Below are 20,449 nucleotides of genomic sequence, written 5' to 3' on the forward strand. Positions count from 1 at the left end.
GTCAGCAAACTAGGAATTTAAATTTCAGGATGCAGTTCATGCCTTGAAATACTTTCCCTTGCAGTTCAATGATCAATAATTGCAATAACTATTGAATTTTGAGGTCCCTTTGTAGCATTGCCTCCAATTTCAGGTTGAAAAAAAAAGCAGAGTTGAAAAGTGGAAGTCTTTGTTTCCTGAGGAAAACAAAAAAATCCATCTTGAATCCTGGCATGAATGAATCTTTTCAAGCATGTGTAATGAATGATATTACACTGCCTAACTGAGTCTGTAACGTGACTTGCTTCTGGATGTACTTCCATAGTATAGCTTCTCTTTAAATGACATTTCTAAGGCTTTAAAACTGCAGGGAAAAAAACTCACCAAACAAACAAACAACCTCCCCTCCCCACAAAAAACAACCCTGAACCTACATGAAAAGGATTTTTTTTTTGAGCTCTCTTCCTTTCTTCCCTACTTTTTCTCAATCCTAATTGTTCAAACACTCTGTTATATAGATTCCTGTGGGTATGAGAGAGATATATAACTGAGAGGAACTTCTCCTTAACAAGGTTCAGTAAATTTTTCCTCCCATTTTTGTCCTGTGTGATAACTGCATCACCACACTAGGCTACAGTAGATCCTAAGAGGCTATTAGACCTCCTTTCAGATAAATATCTTTTTTCTTATCTTTATATGTATCCTTCAGATAAATAATCTTTAAATTGAGGGGGATTTATACAACAGAGGAAAACAGCTGCACCAGTAAATAATCCCCTTGTTTATTCAGCCTGAGCAAAATCAACAGGTGAAACTGCTATATTTTAAAATATGTAGTTGGGACAAGGATTAATCTCCTTATTTTATAACAGTGTTTCTCTTAAATATTCTGAAAAATAAAATGTACCTGCAAACATCAAGAGAAAAAATAAATTTTTCCAGAGGACAACCTGTCTTATTGTTGAAAACTGAGGCAAAGAAGGTCTCAAGTATTCAGCCTTTTCCTCATCTTTGGTAACTATATTCCCCCCCACATACAATAAGGAATGGAGGTTTTCCTTGCCCCTCCTTTTTCTATTAATGTATTTATAGAAACATTTTTATTATTCTTTCCAGAAGTGGCCAGATTATGTTCTAACTGGGATTTTTTAAAAGTAGTTAAATTTAGTAAATTGTTAACCTTCTTAAACTTATTATATTTAATAGTATCAACATTGTTGTTTTCCAAACCTAAACCAAATCAAATGAATGGGAGAGTTTACAATTATCAGAATAACCCATCAATAGGTGTGAAAATCTAGATCTGCTTCAAAAGATTTTTAAAATATTTTATTTACACTCACATCGATAGAAGCGTACCTTCTTCTAAATCAAAGCTAGAGCTCCTGGAGAACCATTATCTGGTATAGAGGCCAGAGTAATTAATCAGCAGACTAAGAGTGTGACATCCCAGGGACAGGGGCTCTCTGGATAATTTAGATCTCTGAGTTTTTCCCTGCAACAATTACGCCATTATCCTTCTTGCTCTGAGTTGACATTACTGTATGACTGAAATCTATGTGTCCTTAAAAAAATAATTTGTTAACAAGAACATCTTTCCTCTAATATCTTACCAGTATAGCCCAAGGACACCGAGAAAAGTGCTTTTATCACTGTTGATGATGCATAGTAATACTGACTTGTCAGTGCAGGAAAGTGAGAAATGCATCTCATTTCAAAAGCAAAGCTTTAGAAATTACAAGAATTTTCAAAGACTTTCAGATGTTGGGTTTTGGGGAAAAAAAAGATTTAAAAAGTATTATACTATATCAGATTTTTTTTTTTTTAAGGAAATAGCCTTTTTTTCTAGAATTGAGTGCAAACATTTGGTTTTGTAAGCCTTGCAAGTACCTTGACATATTGATTTGCATTGTGAACAACTGAAAGTTAGAAAAACAACAGCTTGAGTTCATTTGCAAAAGAGACTTTTAGAAGAAATTGTTAACCTTCTAAGTCACGACCATTACAAAGAAAGAGCAGATGAAAGCTTCTCCAACAACCAAAACTTCCTCAACAGATTTCTTATCTTGTCCATTCCGACACACAAGCACAAGAAAATTATTTTCCAGTAATCAGATCCAGCAATATTCAACCTCAGAACCGAAAAGAACCAAAAACATAAACAGCAAGGTAGCCTATCACTGTTCTGTATTATTGCCTCCATCCACAACAGAGCACTGAAGAATCTTCTGTGTTCTGTTTGTTTGTACTTTTTTATTCAGAGTATTGGTTTTTATCAGTCACTCAATACCCTTTAAGACATACCCAATCTGTGACACATTCAATGGGTCCTAACATGGTGCTTTACTTTATTTAACGTAACCAGAAATCCTGAGCTAAAGGCAAGATGGGCAACTCAATGCCTCTTCATACTGAGTTTACTGCATGTAAGATAAACAGGGCCATGCTAAAAGCAATATTATTAAGAGCAAAAGCTTCAGTTTCAGTTGCTCAGATGCATGTAAATGTGCATTCACTCAAAAGAAAAAAAAAAAACAGGTTTTGACTAGAGAAAGATACAAGGTCTTTTTAACTCCTCCACTCTTACAGTGCTAGCATACTAATACCTTCAGTAATAGAAATACTGCATACTTTCCATGTTGCTTGAGTAATTCTACCCCTATTTTGTCTATAAAACATGCTAGTAGGTCAACTTAAAAGGAAATTTTTAGTTACTTTCTTTAGGTGGTAAATCCCCATACTGAATAAGAAGAGACCCAGGGCTGGATTCATTGAAAGATACTCTTTCTATTGCAATAGCATCAAGATTGGTTTATTCCTTGCCAGAAAACTGAAACAAGATATACAATACATGTTAATACTGTTATTCCAGTGCTAGTCAGGTGGTTTATGTCTCCAACATAAAGAAAAGGACAAGCGAGGAAAACTGCTGTAACGGGACATACGCTTAATGGGAACAGTGATACATCAGTTCTTTTATACAGTCTTCCCTCTCCAAAGGCATGTTGAAATTTATAACCTATCATCTTGAGGGTGGAAAAAGAAATACTAAGAGAACAGGAATCCACATCTAGTTTTTAAGCAAAGGTTTCTCAGAAAAAATAGTATTCATCATATGCATCTACTACAGTGAGAAATATTAATACTAACTACAGTGCAAAATTTAACTCACACTCCTGAATTTACTCTTAGCAAAAATCCAAAATAAAATTACATTGCACAAAATTTTGGTTTGCTCAAATAAATGAAATCTAAATATTTACTGCCTGAACTCCTTAGTAAGGGCACAGAAAGAAGAAACATTCCTTAGGTATCGAATCCACAATCCTAAAAGTGTGTCAAAAACCTGTAGTATGTCCTTTAGAAGTACAACTTGAAGCTCACATAAAATGTATCTTATAACTATAGACCGACATCTTGCCTGAAGCAAATCAATGTAACAGTGCTTTTATGAGAGCCTGGACTGGTGACTAACTGGTGACATTTCTGCCTTAGACCCCCAAATGGTTTAGTTGTGACCTCTTGTTTAATGGTCCAACTTGCTATCTGATTTGTTTGGAGGGTGGAAGAAGGGATGGCATCTGCATTTCCTGGTGCCGAGAGCAGGCTCTGGTCAGTTGTTTCTGATGCATTTCTGATGGGAGAAAAGTCTGGAGATTGAATTTAAAGTATGGCTTGAAGTAAAGCAGACACGCATAAATCAGAACAGTTTGACCAGGAGAAGCAGATTTCACAAACTCTGAATGGCTGAGGTATGTCAGAAGGCAATTTCTACAAGGAGATCAAAGAAAAGTTGGTTAAACAGTGAAGTTAAAGCATTCTTTGATTTTATAACTGAATCTGAAGGGGGAGAGATCTTCACTGGCTGCACTGGAATATGTGTTCATTTCATATTCTCCATCATACCCCAAGCTGTTTCCCAAAGTGTACAGTGGAAGGTGAAGCTGCACTGCAGTGATAAACCACCTTTGTACAACTTGCCAGAGCTGCTGGACTGTGCCCAGTAAATGTGACAGGTGGAAAGCACTTCCCTCAAATCCTACTCAAAGCCTGACCAACCAGCTCTAATTCACAGTCACAGCCCTGACTCTGAGACCAGATGGCAGGACACTGTCCTGGCCAGATTAAACTTTGGTGAGAGAAGTCAGCGGACATGCAGTCCCAGAACCTGAGAAACACTGGCTCCAGAACTGAAAGTGTGAACAAAAGTATGTTGAGAAACCTTCCTCTGGCAAATAAAGGCATGTAAAAAGACATAGGAAAGTAGTAAATCGTCTTTCTATCATACGTCCACAAGACCTCAAATGTTTTCCAGAAAATGGCATTTTCTTCACCATGTTAGACACTATGAGGTGGTCCAGTCAAGGCTTTAATTTGACAAAAGACTGTTCAATATTTAAAGGGGAAGATAACAAGATACATCTATTATCAGCTGGGGATCTCTACTATTTACGAATGTCAAGTTCTTCCCTTAAATCACTATTAATATTCAACAATACACATGTAAACAACAAAGGAAATTGTTCTGGAGAATTCTCAGTTGTGTACAGGTGGGATTAAAGTGTGAAAGAGCTGCAAGAAAGATAATTTGCTCAGAATTTCTATAAGAAATTACAACATTTAAACACAGCTATATTTAAACTCTTCAGAAATATGTGAATAAGAGTCAGGTGTAGGAGAAACTAACACTGTCCAAAACTGATTAAATTGAATCTCATGACCCCGATGAATCCTCATCTGTCATTGCTCAGAAGGACTAAATTTCAGGACTACTGTATTTGCCACATCCATCTGAAGAGGATATGATGATTAAAAGATTTCATTGATGTCTTGAACAGCCCTCCACACACATTTAAGCCTCCACTGAAGACATCAACAGGAAAATGAAAAACGCCTAATGCTCGGTGGAGGAGAAAGATAACAACAAACTCCTTAATCACACAGTATCTTATAGAAATAGCTTCAAATATGGTCAGCTTTTCCCTTTCCTCTTAGTTACGTGTTTGTTCTCAGACAGTGAAAGAAAAAGACTAAAATTATACCTATAAAGTCAGCAAAAGTGCTTTGAGGTGAGGTTTTGAAAACAACAAGGATTACACTTGGCACTGTTATGCTGTAATGTTGCTACACTGTCTCCTAGTGTGATTAAGGAGATCTGTTCCTTTTGTTCCAGCCAGTATGAACAATTAAGACAAAACCATATTTTTATTGTTCTCATTTAACGTTAATCCAATCCAGTACAATCATTTATTCCCAAAAGCATTAATAGCTTTATTAACGGCACCACCATTCAGCATGTGTTTGCGTTTATCAGCACACTTTGAGGTAAGCGAGTAGTAGCACATCTGCTTAGCAAGTGACTGAACATGGAAAGAGCAGAATAGTTCATGGTTAGAAAGATAACCCTGATGAAACTGTTTGATGCCACTTTACAGGATTTCCACAGCACTTTCCATGTAAGCTCTGCCATTCAGCTTTCCTCTGCTTGGAAAGGAAGGCAAGGGAAATACAGAGGAAAGTACCAACAGCCCTGAAACCCAAAAAACAATACTACGTAAACCCCTCATATTTACCTAACCCAAACCTTCATCTCTAAGTCAAATACAAGCCAAGTTATTTCTTACACAATCTTCTTTTGAAGCTTTGACAAATTCCTTGTTCTACTGCTTGTCAACAGAGTGGATCTCATGAGCAAAGTGGAGATTGGCAGCTGTCTTGTCCACAGTGACCACAAAGCAATTGAGTTTAAAATCTCTGTTGACAAAAGGAAAAGTGCCAAAACCTCATCTCTGGATATGAGGAGAGCAGACTTCAGACTGCTCAGGCAATTAGTGAGTTTCCCCCGGGAAAATGTTTTTGCAAGTGCTGGGCTCCATCAGTGTTGGTTGCTTTTTAAACATCACCTCCTAAGGGCACAGGAGCAGGCAATTCCCAAATGTCGAAAGTCAAGCAGGTGAGGCAGAAAGCCATCTTGGCTGAACAGGAATCTTCTCTTGGAAAAAGGGCAAAAAAGGAAGGTGTATGGCCAGCAGAAGCAAGGGCAGGTGAAATGGGAAGAATACAGAGATGCTGCTTTCCACTGTAGTGAATAAATTTGTGTGGTTAAAGCTCAGCTGAGCAGAGCTGTTGGGGACAATAAAAAGAGTTTTTTCAAGTATATTAATGGCAATCGACCCACTACAGGAGGAGGATGGTCTCCTTACAAACAGGGACAGAGAAAAGGCAGAGGTGTTCAGTACATTCGTTACCTCTGTCTTCAACATGGATGATGGACCAAGGGGGTTATCTGACTTTTAAGCAAAATATGATTGTGGTCCTTCCACAGCCAAGAATGCTTAATAAATTTTGACAGCTAACAGTCTTTTTACCACTTATTTGTGTATTAACTTTCTTTATCCTAACACTAAAGAGCACCCAGGCACATCTTGTGATAGCTGGGTACCTTGTGAAAGCTAAAATATCATTTTACTTGGAAGTCATATTCTGTTGAAAAATTCGAGAAAAAATATCAGAGAATGAAAATGAAGCTGTGCAGTGAGTTGCCTGAAATCTTTCTTGGTGTAAAGCACAAAGTATAAACTTAAAAAACATTTGAGTTAGATCTTGATTCCTAGATTTAGAGAAGGAGAATAAAGAACCACACTTGTCTTCAGTCTTAACCACACATAAGAAATTTTGTTCCAGGACGTCTAGAAAATTCAAATGCCCAGCAAAGGTGTACTGCACTTAAGGTAAAATAGGACTAGATACTGTGAAATACAACTTTTTTTTCAGATTACTTTTGCTGTTGCAAGACTTAACAGTAGAAACATTCAATGTTTCTAAGAAAGCTCTGTACTGTAACATCATTTCTCTACTTTTAGATGTGTGAGAAAAAGAAAAGTAATTGCACACCAGTAAGAGTAATTTGTTATCTAGTTCTTGGAATGCAGAGCAGGGTTAGAGCTTTCACGTTCTCAGTTCACCCAAAGAAAGTCCAGCTCTGAATGTGTAATATGTAACACATAGGGAAAAGTCTAGTAATAAGAGCTAATAATGTCAGCAGCACTGGTGGGCCTGAGAAAGCTCGGATTTGGCAAAAGTCTTCTTATTTGGTTCTCCCAGTAGGGAGAAAATGAAAGAGCAGGGCTCTTTAAGAGGGTTCTCCTTTATAAATATAGTATCAGGAATTCCTCTTACACTTTTTGGAGCAGTTTGGTTATAAAAGCTATTCCCAAACCCTAGCTACTCATTGCCAAAAGGAATTACCAGCTCATACTATGAATGTAGATATAAGTACCTGCCCTCACCTGCTGCTCAGAGGCTCACATCAAACTGCCAGCACTGAAAATTCATTTCTCCCGACCTTATATTTATTTGGATGCCTGCTCTGGGACCCCTTTCTCAGAAACAAGTCTTTGGAGACCCAAGGGCTAAAGAAAGTTTTGAAGATGTTAAATAGTTTTGTGAAACCGAAAAACAAGTGCTGACAATGCCCTACCTCCAAGGACCTTAGATGACATTAATCATGTACTGAGATGACATTAATCACATTCTGTTGGCCAGTTTCTAGAGTTGTAATCAGTTATGGGCCCAATCCAGGCTCTGCTCTCATCTGACTGCTGCTACAAAAAAATTTGTGAGCTTTAATTTCACATTCAAGGTATTAGGTCTGGGAATACCTAGAGGAAAAAATTTGTTTCTTTGACATAAAATTATAATAAATTATGGGAAATTTCTGCACATTATCTTTACTGAACATACTTTATTGTATATTCAACTGTTGTAGTTGATTAGGGACTAAAATGTGTCCTAAATCCCCACAGAATACTGGAAAAGATATTTTTAACTCCTTTGAAATTACAACCCATTCTAAATTTTTATCATTATTTTTCAAATTAGACTGGTACAACTATATGGGATTTTCTTCTTTAGTTTAGCAAATGGGCACATTGCTTTCAAACCATTATGCAATCTAGTAAGTCTAGAGCTCAAAATAAAAGGAGATAAATCAGAGTCCAAGCTACCAACAAGGAAAAATGATCAGAAGAAACTGTAGAATTAAAAAGGTGGTACAAGAGCAGTATTTCCACTTAAATTGATAAGTACGGTGATTATAATTACACAGACTTGGAATTTGACAGGAAAAAGCTTAACAGAATTAGAAGATACACAACCAAAATCTGTAGGCTGTATATTTTTCTCCTTCACACTCAACAATTTTCATCATAACGGGTGGAGAATATATGTGGAAGTTGAATTCAAGTCACCTGTATGAATGACTACTTTATAGTCAAAAGCAGTAGCTTCATATCAAGCTCCTAAACCAATCCACATATTCTACAGTATTTCCACCATTTTTCTGAATAATATGGAAGTAATGGTATACTGTATCAGAAAGGAGAGAGAAAAAATAAACATGTCGATTTCTTAGTTTTAAAATACCATAATGAGAAACCTTTTGTATTATTTTATAGGTAAAAATGAAAGTTGCAACTTGCATGGGACTTCATTCTACTTACATCTGAGACTATATTGCTGTTCAGGTACTAATGAAGAAAAAAAATTTCACAACCTGAGGTACATAATTAAGGCAACTATAGACAGAATCAGTCCTCCAAAAGAAATTATAAGTCCTCTTTATAGGCTTGTTTTTGTTTGGGGGCTTTGTGGAGGGTCTTTGTTTGGTTGGGCTTCTTTAGGCTTTTGTTGTTGTTGCTTCAGGGTTAATTTTTTATTTTTGTTTGGTTTCAGTTCTGTTTTTATTTCTTTCTCTTCCCAGAACTGGTTTTAAAATGCTTTAGAAATTCTACTTCATTCGTTTCACATCCTGTTCTCTCAGGCAATGGTCAGTGCTGGCTGTTTCAAAGGAAGCTATAAATGCTTTGTTATTTGATTACTTCTGCATAAAGAGATATTTTTTTCCTCTTTTCAGTAGATCATATTATGCACTGAAGCATAAAATTTTATTATTCTTGTAATTATATATTAGTTACAAAAACTGCCAAAGTTATTTCTATTTAAGTGTCCATAAACTTTTATAAATCTAATTATAACTGCAAAAGAGTGATGTAAGCAATATCCTTTGGCCTTTAGAGTACACTCTAGAGTTTTGAGCAATATTTCAAATGAAATATTTTTGGCAAATCTGATTTCCTGATTGTTCTATTACTTTGTGTATATTTATTTTAATTATGTTGATTACTGAATTCTATACATTTTAATTTTTTTTGTGAAGTAGAAACTTGATTCAAAAATCAGTATGGAACAAAAAAACCACACCAACCAAAACATAAAAAACAAACAAACAAGGAAAGAACAGAAAAACAGCAAGGCAATATTCCTTAATGTTTACTTATAAAACACAAGGGAAGTGGGCGAATTATGAGTTGAGAAACTTTGCCAGTGATACAAAGGTATTCAGGGTGCCATAAGCAAGGAATAACTATGAATAATAGGAAAAGTCTTTTTGTGAAAAGGAAGTGGCTTAATGGGGCTGTACCCAGTGCTAGTTATGAACTGAAAAAACCTTCCTGACATCAGCTGCCATTGCAGGGCACTTACTTTCCTATAATCCAGCCCCAACCGGTGTGTCAGTTATTTTCTACAACTACAATGGAGATAAACAATCACAGTTTAGCAAATTAATTGCATCCTGAGTGACAATGAAATGTGATGTTAATTGAGTTACACAGAATAACACAGTCCGTCTTTCACAGGTTGTGAAATCCTATCACTACCACTCCTAAAGAGTGACACAGCACAGTACTGAAACTGTTCCAGGAACACAAAAGCCCAATGTTCAAAAAGGACAAAACAATCAAGGCTTTAGGATTTTTCAGGAAAGAGAGAAAAGAGAAAAAGAATCATTTTGTTACAGTATCATTCTACTGGTCATTCATTTCCTTACTGCTCTACACAGACCTGATTTTGTAATCCCAAAAGAGTATCGTAGATTTTTTTAAAAGTCAGAGAAAGGAAAACATATGGAATAGTTTCCATGTAAGAAATAAGTTGAAACTCCTTCAGTGTATAGTGTTGCATAAGGATGATTGCACAGAGAACAATATGGAGTAGGTATGTTTGGCTGTTCACTATTTTCAGTGAAAGGAGACGGTGAAAGCAGTCACTTTCTCAGCCGGTGGCAGAACTGTGCAACTTGCTGCAAAAAGTGAGAAGGGGCTATACTTCTGAATGTGTTTCCAGGGAAACTAAGCTCCATACAGAAGGCAAATACATTAAGGTTTAGTACATATCCAAAACCACATTTGGTTCATAAGGTCTCCTAAAAAGGAACTTTAGGAACATTAAGAGGAAGTATCATATATGTTCAGCATCTCACTGACATCAGTAGACAGGATATCAAGTGAAATGGACCTTGATGTGATTCTCTGTTAATATTCTTATATTCTCAAAATTCTTAAAGACATGTTCCACACTTCGGTGAATTGCTTTTAATTTGCTGAAAATAACTGTCTTCTCTCCAAAACTGAAGTCAGCAGATACCAGTTCTGTAGTCTCCGGGAATAACTTTTCTTTATTGTAGCCTGCTAATCTGATCAGGCAGCCCTTGGCAGCTGTTGTATTCCCAGGTGAATAGAACAGAGACATGAGCAGAAACTCTGATGAAGGGATATGCAATTTTTATAGTCAGTAACAACACTGCAGGAGGGAAGGGATAGAAAGAAGAGAGGAAAACCAAATTTAGAGATCATGGAAATTGTTGTGAAATCCATGGTGTCTCTTTGTAAACAACTGTAAGTATAAGATATTACTCATGGATAACTTGTGGATAACTATTCCACCATTAACCTCCACGGGCTGCCATGAAACAGCCTAACTCACAATGGTATTCACCAAAGGCTGCAGGGGAATCTCTGCTCCAGCACCTGGAGCACCTCCACCTGCTCCTTCCTCCCTGACCTTGGTGACAGCAAAGCTCTTTCTCATGCATATTCTCTCTCCTCTCTCTGGCTGCAATTGCTGTTGTGCAACAACTTTTCCCCTTCTTAAATCTGTTATCACAGGGATGCTGTCACCATCACTGGTGGGCTCAGCGCTGGCCTGCAGTGGGTCCATCCTGGAGCCAGCTGGAATTGGCTCTGTCAGACATGAGGGAAGCTTCTGGCACATTCTCACAGAAGTCACCCCTATAGCCCCCAGCTACCAAAACCTCACCACCCAAAGCAAATACAGAAACAACTGCAACTTTCACAAGGTTCAGTGTGGCCAGGGACTCCTTATGGGCTCATGTGGATACAGGCAGCCCTTTACATAAGGCTGAATCTAACTCAAGAATCTTAGCACACTGCAGAGACACAGCAATAGGCACAAATAGCGTTGCTAGAACAAAATTGTCTTCGCATTTTGCTGCACACAGTACCATTGTAGCATATGAGTAAAAACTGATCTTAATACAATGAAAATTTGATAAGGGCCAGCCTAAAACGATGTTTATTGTTTCTCAGGCCCAGCAATTTCAGCGGTTCTCAGTGGCTTTGCACTTCAGCATTGTTGTTGCTAAGCAGCATGTTGAGAACAATCTACAGAATCCTGTAGTTTATAGAAAATTACAATGCTAACTATCAAAATTATTTTTTCTAGCTGTCCAGTGCTCACTTCCAGCCTTTAAACATTACTGCATATTTGGCTGAAAGAAACAACCACCTTAGAATATATTTCTGTTAATGCGCAGAATTTCAAGGTGTTTATATATAGAGTCAGGGAAAAATTCTTCTGAACAGTGAGAGCCTGTGTTATAGGTGAGAACATTTAATGACTCTGTTCTATTTTGTCTTTACACTACATTCATTGCCATATGACTCTGTGTGCAGAAATAACAAGCAAAGACACCCTAGTATACTTGTCTTACACAGGGATATGGCTCAATAAGACTCAGAAGGATCTCCTCTGATGTGTATATTACAAAGATTATCTAAAAGAAAAAATTGAAAAGGAATTGTATTAGAGCAGACCTCAAAAACTAAAAATTTCTCTCTTAAAGATGAAGCATTTCTACTTTCTTAGCAAATATTTTCCCTAGCTGGAGACAAGAAAGAAACAGATCTTTGCTGCATGATCTTCTTTATCCTCAGAAACTTTTAAAAAATTGGGCAATGGATATAAGTGTTTTACTTTTGGTTAATCTTTCTTTTATTTCTACATATAAGCAGTTAAGCCTAGGGCTGCAGATTTTTGCAGCTGATCATCGTGGCCATTCTAGCTGGTTCTATTTTAAAAAGTTGCATTACAGAGCACTTCTCACAACATCCAGCATGCATTTTGCCACAGTTCAGAGCATTTCTATAGGCAGAAGCAGACCCAGTTTCAAGCAAGGATGCAAACAGATACCACTGCTAAGTAGCAGCTGTAAGTTGAACCCCTCAGTGGGTCATGTAAACTCTCATCCTGGACAAGTAAAATTTTTCAATATTAAAAATATGGTTTACTATAAGGGTGAATTTAAACTATTGCCTTAAAGTGTTGTGAACCTATGAAGTTCACAAAGTACATCTTAGATGAGCTACACCAAGAAATCAGTCTCTGGTGGCTCTTTCCTGAGATTTTAGTAGCTTTTTTATTATAAAACATAAAAGTGTTTTGGAACATCCTTTACTATCAAAACCAAGGCTTTTAAAACTTCTAACATTGCCACAGGGACTTGCATCTCCCATTAAGAGGATAGAGTCTGAATACAACAAAAATAAAGAATCAGAAACCTTGGCTAGTGTTCCTCCTGGAGTAATGTTAATATAAAGCTGAACTTTAAAACACCAATTTCATTTGCAATAAATTTCCATGACAGGCTGGGCAGAAGAAGCCAATAGTACTGTAACTGGCACCTTATCAGAGAGATGTCTGGAAAATTTTGCCCATGTCTTCCCTGCTTATCTTGTGCTCGAAGTTCAGTGCAATTTCTTGGGTTTGATGTAGTCTCATCAGTGTTATTTCCCAATGCCTGAGCAGTGCTTAATGACATCCTAAAGGGGAAGGCTACTCATTAGCAGCAGTAACACAGCAAAGTTCCTTGCATAAATTAATGATCCATTCTCGTGGTAGTCCTTGACACTGGGAAATATTAACTTTGTTTTATTGATCAGAAAGACGGAGAAGCGAGATAAAATTACTTTCTGCAGCCATGCAGGAAATTTGTAGTAGGCCCAGGACCAAAATGCATCTCCTAAATTCCACTTCAGGGGTCACATTTCAGTAGCTCTGTGATAAATGTGGAAGGAGGAAAAAGATTTGTCCTGTTCTGTCAAAAAGATTCTCTCTTTCATCATTTGTGTCCAACCAAATATTGCTAATGTACAGCATCAGTGCTTTCATGAGTAGCTCTTACCTTGGGGTTATTGGGATTCATCCCCATCAAAACTGTATTATTTCTGGTAAACGTTTTCTGAGTCTTATTTCCCTAGTGCAGTAAGTGAGGATGGTGCAAATAATTGCACTGATGCTGGCACCATACCACACAGGCAGAATATGGATATGGTGCCTAAGCAGTATTAGTAGCAATTCCCACCAGCAAAAAACCATTTAAGCCTCCTGGCCTTATTGCAAATTACCCACATTAGCTCTGTCCCATTCAGTTCTTTATTCTACAACTCTATTTTACAACTTTTGATAAATAGATCCTACTGAATTAAGCAGGATTTTGGCTAAGTGTACATGGCTGGACAAGAAACTTTGCAGATTCACAAGGGTTGACTCAGTACCCAAACAATTATTTAATAAAATAATTTTATTAGAATTTCATGGGCTGTCTAAAAGTGTTTTAATTTCTACATGTCGTTAGCAAGATATGTATACTATTTCTCTTTTGAAAGAGAGACAAAGAAATGAAAGCAATGCTGCTATTCCTTCTTTCCAAACTTACACAGACTATCCATAGCAGGAACATACCTGTTGGAGGTAGCTTTGTGGGTTCTGCTGGTAAAAACTCCTGGGATGGTAAGCACTCCCTGGAAAACGTGAGGTCATCAAGTGCTATGCCATCTTTGGGACCTTTTCCAGCTATCCCTTCAAAGACAACTTGAAAATCTTCATCTCCATCTCCAGACACGGTCAGTGCCTTGCGCTGCCAGAAATTTCCCTGGTTTCCAGTAAGATTAAGGAGAATTTTTTCATGTTTCAATGTAGTTCTCTGGTAGATAATCAACGATCCAATGTGAACTCCATACATATGATAATAGAAAATTATCTGTAAGCAAAAGCAAGAGCATAAAATATGCAATACATGACTTCAGACAAATTCTGCTATTGTATTTGCTCTAATTCTTAAATTGATCATTACTAGTAGCATTCAAAGTAGGCATTAATTTTACTGATTGAACAGTAATTTAATCAAAATGCAACAAAAAAAAACTGACTAGTGGCAATCTTTTAACTATTCCACAAGCCAAACTTTAAAACCAGCATTAAAATCTTCAAAAGCTAATCTTGAATCCCTTTGAATGACTCTTGCATATAAATGTAAAAGAACTAAGATACTTTATAAGGAAACAGAGGAATGGAGTAGTGCCATTTACAATATATGAAACAACTTCAGTTTACTGAACAATTTTCTGGTTAAAAATGTGTTTATGTAGATTTTAGAGCGTGCAATTAGAAAATAATCAAAAAGATTTTTATTCATGCATGTCCCTTTATAATTGCTGATGTATATTTATTTTCTCTGCCTGAAACTTGTCCCGTTGATGTAAATGTTCCTTTTTCCATTTATCTTAAAGGGTCTAAGATCACAAACTAAATCTGTTGCAATATATGATTTAGCATTTTCTTCTCAAATAACCCATAGGAAGGAGTAAAATACTTGAAGGGACTCTCTGATCTTATAAGATGAAGTTTCAGACCTTGAAATATTTTTTTCCCTTCATACAATTTCCTGTACCAGAAATTTCACTTTGGTCATTTGACTACGTGTAAGTTTCAAAACTGCTCAGAACCTTCAAAAAGTAAAATATCACAAATATGACTGACTGTTTCAGGCCACATCACAGGTGTCAAGAGTTTGGTCTGTACAAGGTGCCTAAACCTGCACAATTTTGCAAATGATTTTTCATGTGATAAAAGCAACAGTTTCCCATAGTTACGCTTCAAGCACTTAATTGCATTTGATGTGTGATACATCATAACAGTACAGAGGTGAACATGTCATTCTCAGTTATTTTATTTTTTTTGCATGATTTTCTCTTCATAGAAGTTAAAAATGGAAAAGGTGTTTTTAGAGCATAAAACCAGATAATGTAGAGAAAGAGATACTCTCAAATATAATGCTAGAATCAGAAGGCTGAGATCTCCACACTTGTGTAAGCAGAATTTTTTTTATATATGTATTTTAGGCATAAAAAATTAACATGGTTCCAATTTTGAAGATAATTTTATAATGGCTAGATTTATATAATTTATATAGATTTATATAATGGCTACTGAATATCATAATTAGTCAAGTTTTCTTTTGAATCATACAATTGTTTGATTTTATGTTTAATACTTCTTGACTTTCTTATCGATAAAGAGTTTGGAGAGTTTTCAGACAGAAGTATTTCAGTAAAATGAACTGGTTAAAATCTCAAACATAAGCAGAACACTTTCCGAGTTTCAGACAAACTCTTTCCTTGTTTTGATTTTCCTCATGAATAGTATGAGATAAATGAAACTAGAGGCAAGCGACCAGACATTTTGCACAGAGATGTCACCTTCATAGCCAGTAAATTGTTTAGGACTATTTCAGTCTAAGACAGTCTTCCTTTGATGAGCATATTTCTGTGATCACACAAACAGTTCATTTCAAAAGCTTTTTAAAAAATGGCCTAATCAAAATTATCTTCTTGAGAGACCTACTTATTAGATGTATAAAGGCGAACTTGAAGTTCAAAACAAGGCATGGCTAAAGTTTCTGGGAAATTATATTTTTAGCAAAGACTATAAAAGATGTTATCAAAATCAGGAAACTTTTTATTCCAGGTTTGCAAAGAAATGTTCAAGCTGAAGTCACTACAATGTGCTGTACTGGTTTGGAGGATCAAGGCTTACACTTCTCCATTCTCCAGAGAAAAGCTGGTGACAAAATCTGTCACACACCCTTCCCTTTGCAGTTGTATTCTCTGAAAATCAATTACTACTGCACTTATACACACTTTCTCCATAAAATCAGAAACCCTTAAATAGTTGTTTGTTACTTTGGACAGGTTGCATAAGACATGGTAAATCAGACACTACCTTCACTGTCAGCTTCATCTGAATCTCCCAGAGTATTCATTTACTTCCAGAACAATTCTCCTGCACCAAGATATCTCTTTTCTTGTGATTTCAATGAAATAAGATCAGATCCTGACTTCTCTACAACAAGAATTAGTTTAGTAATCATCTTTAATCATTTTAGGAGTACTCCCTTGGTGGAATCTAGAAAGCAAATTCTTCATTCCCGCTACTACCACACCCTCACATACCTTGCAGTTTTTATTCCTTCTGCTTAGGACTGGACTAGAAATCCTAGCTTTCTGTCCTGGTAGCTGAAAAAATGAACTCTTTATAAAAATATAATGACCAGATGGCTCTTGCAGTGTATGATCAGTAGCTGGTCCAGTGCCCAGTTTTGTAGTACTTCTAGTTCTGAGGTGCCAGTCGAAATCATCATCTTCATCTTGCTTCCATCCACAAAGTTCAAACTCAAAATTGCAATGCCCAATAGATGTACCTGAAATTTATTTGCACACACATGAAAAGAGATTTATTTTCAAGTAGTTAATTAGGTACATATAGTACAAGGTAGTACTCAAATCCATGGGGAAAAAAAAGCTTCACTATAAAAAAATAATATCCATGTATCTCATTAAAAACAGCTTTTTTAATGTTCTAGACTATAATAATAGGATAGATATACTTGCATATATATGAGGTGGGTCTCAGTGCTTTTTTTATTACAGTCAACAGAATCCTTGGTATAAATGCAACCAAATTTAGTAACCTATTTTAGCTCCTTAGGGTCTTAATTGACCTCCCTAGGGCGTTCAAGACACATGCAGAAAACCAGCCTCTTTCTGAAGGAACATGTTAAGCTCAGGTGAGAACAAGAGCAAATGCCTATATCTAGGGAACAGATACATTCAAATGAATGTATTGAGCACCATAAAAACACAGTCACTATACAGACACATATAGGCAAAAGATAAACGCAGGTGTGATAACCTTGAGCTGAATCCCACACAAAGTTAGTCTACTTTTGAAAAATTCCTCAATTCACTTGTATTTTATTAGCCAATATAGAAACACAGATAATAAAGTTGCTGGCGGATTGTGTCCAAAGAAGGGTAAGGGCCTGGAGCACAGGTCTGATGAGGAGTGGCTGAGGGAGCTGGGGGTGTTTAGTCTGGAGAAAAGGAGGCTCAGGGGTGACCTTAGTGCTCCTGACAACTAGCAGAAGGGAGGTTGCTACGAGGTGGGGGTCGGTGTCTTCTCCCAAGTAACGGGTGCTAGGAGAAGAAAAAAGGACCTCAAGTTGCACCAGTAGAGGCTGATTGGATACCAGGAAAATTTTTTCACTGAAAGGGTTGTCAAGCATTGAAACACGCTGCTCAGTGAAGTGATTGAGTCACCATCCCTGGAGGTCTTCAGAAGGCATGTAGATGTGGCGCTTGGTGGTGGAGTTGGCAATGCTAGGTTAAGAGTGGGATTCAATGATCCTAAAGGTCTTTTCCAACCTAAATGATTCTATGATAATCTACATTTCTCCTTAAGTTGTACTTAATGCCTAGAAAAGGAGAAAGCTGTCATAATTTTGGTTGATTTTTATACGAAAGAACATGCATTTTTGAATCTTGAATGTCAAAACAGCCATCATGGTGAGTAACCATGTAACTGTGCACATAAATTAAGTCAATTTCATCATGCTACAAGTTTAAGTTCTGTATATTTTTCTCTCTATAAATGTATAAATTCATTTTAATGTTTACCAAGACTAAAATTGCTGAAGTAGGCTGGAATTTCAGCAGAGACTTCAAGAGACTTTCAACTGTGCCCTGAATATTCTTACTATTATTGCTGAAAAGGAAAGTGCTTTGAAGATAAATTCGGAAACTGTATGGATCATTTTGTAGGACAATATCAGAAATTAAAAAAAGTCTCTTCCAAAATGTAAACAAAATCTGAGCCTATTCTGAGGTCTTATAAAGTTCAGCCACTTGAAAGTAGTTTTATTTAACTAAAAGGAACTCAGAAGCATCAGTAATGAGGCCAAGGAGCTAGAATCCATGGAATCTAGACATGGACCAAAACAGGACAGAGAGCTACCACAAAAATTTCAGGCTCATATAAAATAAAATAAAATAAAATATTTCTTTTTTTAAATTTTAATCTATGAATGTCATAAAGAGAAAAATTTAGAAACTATTTCTTAAAAATATGAGCTATTTAGGAAAACTAGCTTCACTGTCTTTTACCTTTGTCTGCAAATACAATGCCATTTGAAATAACAATTAAAACCAACCCAAACCTGATGTGCTAAATGATACGATTATCTTTTATGAAAATCCCAAATTGTAGATTAACTCAACTGAATGCAACTGCCCATAAAATTTGTCATAATCATATTTTTTAACTGATTTAATTACTTAATATTTCAATATTATTCAGAAAGAAATTCCTTCCATTATTTAAAAATTCCATCTTAAGTCAATAAAATTCATGCATACAGCTGACCATTTTATTTTAAAGACAGGTTTTCGAGAATCAAGACCTTAAGGCATGAGCACTAATATCCCTGATTATGCTGTATATATTGGGTATTACTTAATCTAAATTTAGATGTCCTTGTAGGATCTCTAGAGTCAACACAGAGAAATACTCATATCTACAGGACAATTTATTTAATCTAACTCAAACAACTGATTTTAAGTTGCATGAACTTCAGCCTGAAAGCAAGTTACTCCACTGATGAAAGAGAGAATTTAGACAGCCTGCTTAGAAGCTCAAGTTACTGCAGATGATTGTGCACTTGCATATTAAATGACTCCCATGCTTTTGAAGCACCATAATGCTTCACTGTAAAGCTTACAATAAAGATGCAATTAGGGAAATTTTTTATAAAGAATTTCACAATTTTTTTCGTTACGTAAAAAGAATAATTAAAAAACATGGTAGAGGAAAGCATTCACTTTGTAGGGCTGGTTCAATTCATCTCTTCCAATGGGAAATTAGAATAAAATCCTCATTGTGGTAATTGCAAAACTAGATCCCATCAGTTTATTTGAAGTATTTTGCCCTTAATGCTTCAGTTTTTACTTGTCTGATGATATTTCATGGGAAAGACAGACAACCCAGAAAACTAAAAAAAAACCCCCAAAAAACTCCATGAATAAACAGTTTTTGAAAATTCCAGAAAATAAAAGCCAAAGTTTGAGAACCTTTTTCAACAGAGTAATAACAACTTGGAATACTCCTCATTTTTAATTGCAGAAGATCTGAACTGGTCCCATATAGGTTAGTGATGTACTCTTCCTGGACGGGAAATCATTGAGTAGTTTAATAGTATGAAAATAATTTGCAAAACATGATTCCTTTGCCATGTACCCTAGCTTTTGTAGGATATCAGCATACCTTTGCTTCATAGAAATGTATTCACTGAGAATTTGATAAACTGAATTCATAATCTTAAGAAAAATGAGGCAACTGTTAATATGGTACCAAACAATGCAGATTTGATTGTGTGAGTAGTAGTAGAAAAAAAGGAGATGTTAATACCATATATTGTGATCCAGGAGGAGCCATTTGGTAGGAAATATCATTCTTTGAATCAGATACTACACATGCTGCTTCTTGATATGTCTTGTAAAACCAAAATTGTACAATATCCAGATTAAAATGATTTGCTGAGACCTGATAACGCTTGAAATATCTAAGAAGGTAGGTCCCTCATCTCCCAAAGGCATTATGCTTGAATTATTTTTTTCAGCTTTAATACATTCTTTTCATATGGAAAGCAGGATAATTATATTCTGCTTTTAAAGACAGCTGCTTTCTGAGTTATTTTAATAAATTCATTAGCAGTTCTTTGTATTTTCATTCGTGTGACTTTAAATTAAATAATAGTAATTTAAAATCCTTAAAAGCCAAGGAATAGAATTAAATTATTACCTTCTTGTTTGCTTTCTTAGCTGAGCTGTCAAAAATATTTGAGTAATAAAAATTCACAGCAGGCAGGTTATTTATGATAATTATATTTAAAAAACTACCATACTTACTGCAAATACTAGGGCTTTCATCTGAGTTATCTGCACAGTCATTTACAAAATCACACAGATTATTCTTTGGGATGCAGTACTTGTTGGCACATATGAATTCCTCTGATGTGCAAGGTTTGTCTGAGATAAGCAGAGGGGAACAATCTTCAAAGGTAATATCATCCACTGCCACGTCTCCCATGTAACTAACACCACGTTTCGCCCTGAAAATAACCTAATAAAAATTACAGAGCTATTACAGTAAGCCACTG

General features: G+C 36.1%; 1 protein-coding gene across 1 annotated transcript in view; it reads right to left on the reverse strand.

The window, feature by feature from the left end:
• MALRD1 (MAM and LDL receptor class A domain containing 1) overlaps positions 1 to 20,449 on the reverse strand; it is a 239,387-nt gene that overhangs the window by 123,021 nt on the left and 95,917 nt on the right. Inside the window, exons 23-25 of the mRNA XM_039549861.1 lie at positions 20,199 to 20,412; positions 16,410 to 16,657; positions 13,861 to 14,158 (exon numbers count right to left, since the gene is read on the reverse strand). Coding sequence (XP_039405795.1) covers positions 13,861 to 14,158; positions 16,410 to 16,657; positions 20,199 to 20,412 — 760 coding nt within the window. The remainder of the gene's footprint in view (positions 1 to 13,860; positions 14,159 to 16,409; positions 16,658 to 20,198; positions 20,413 to 20,449) is intronic.

Source organism: Corvus cornix, chromosome 2 (genome assembly GCF_000738735.6).
Source record: "Corvus cornix cornix isolate S_Up_H32 chromosome 2, ASM73873v5, whole genome shotgun sequence".
Classification (NCBI taxonomy): domain Eukaryota; kingdom Metazoa; phylum Chordata; class Aves; order Passeriformes; family Corvidae; genus Corvus; species Corvus cornix.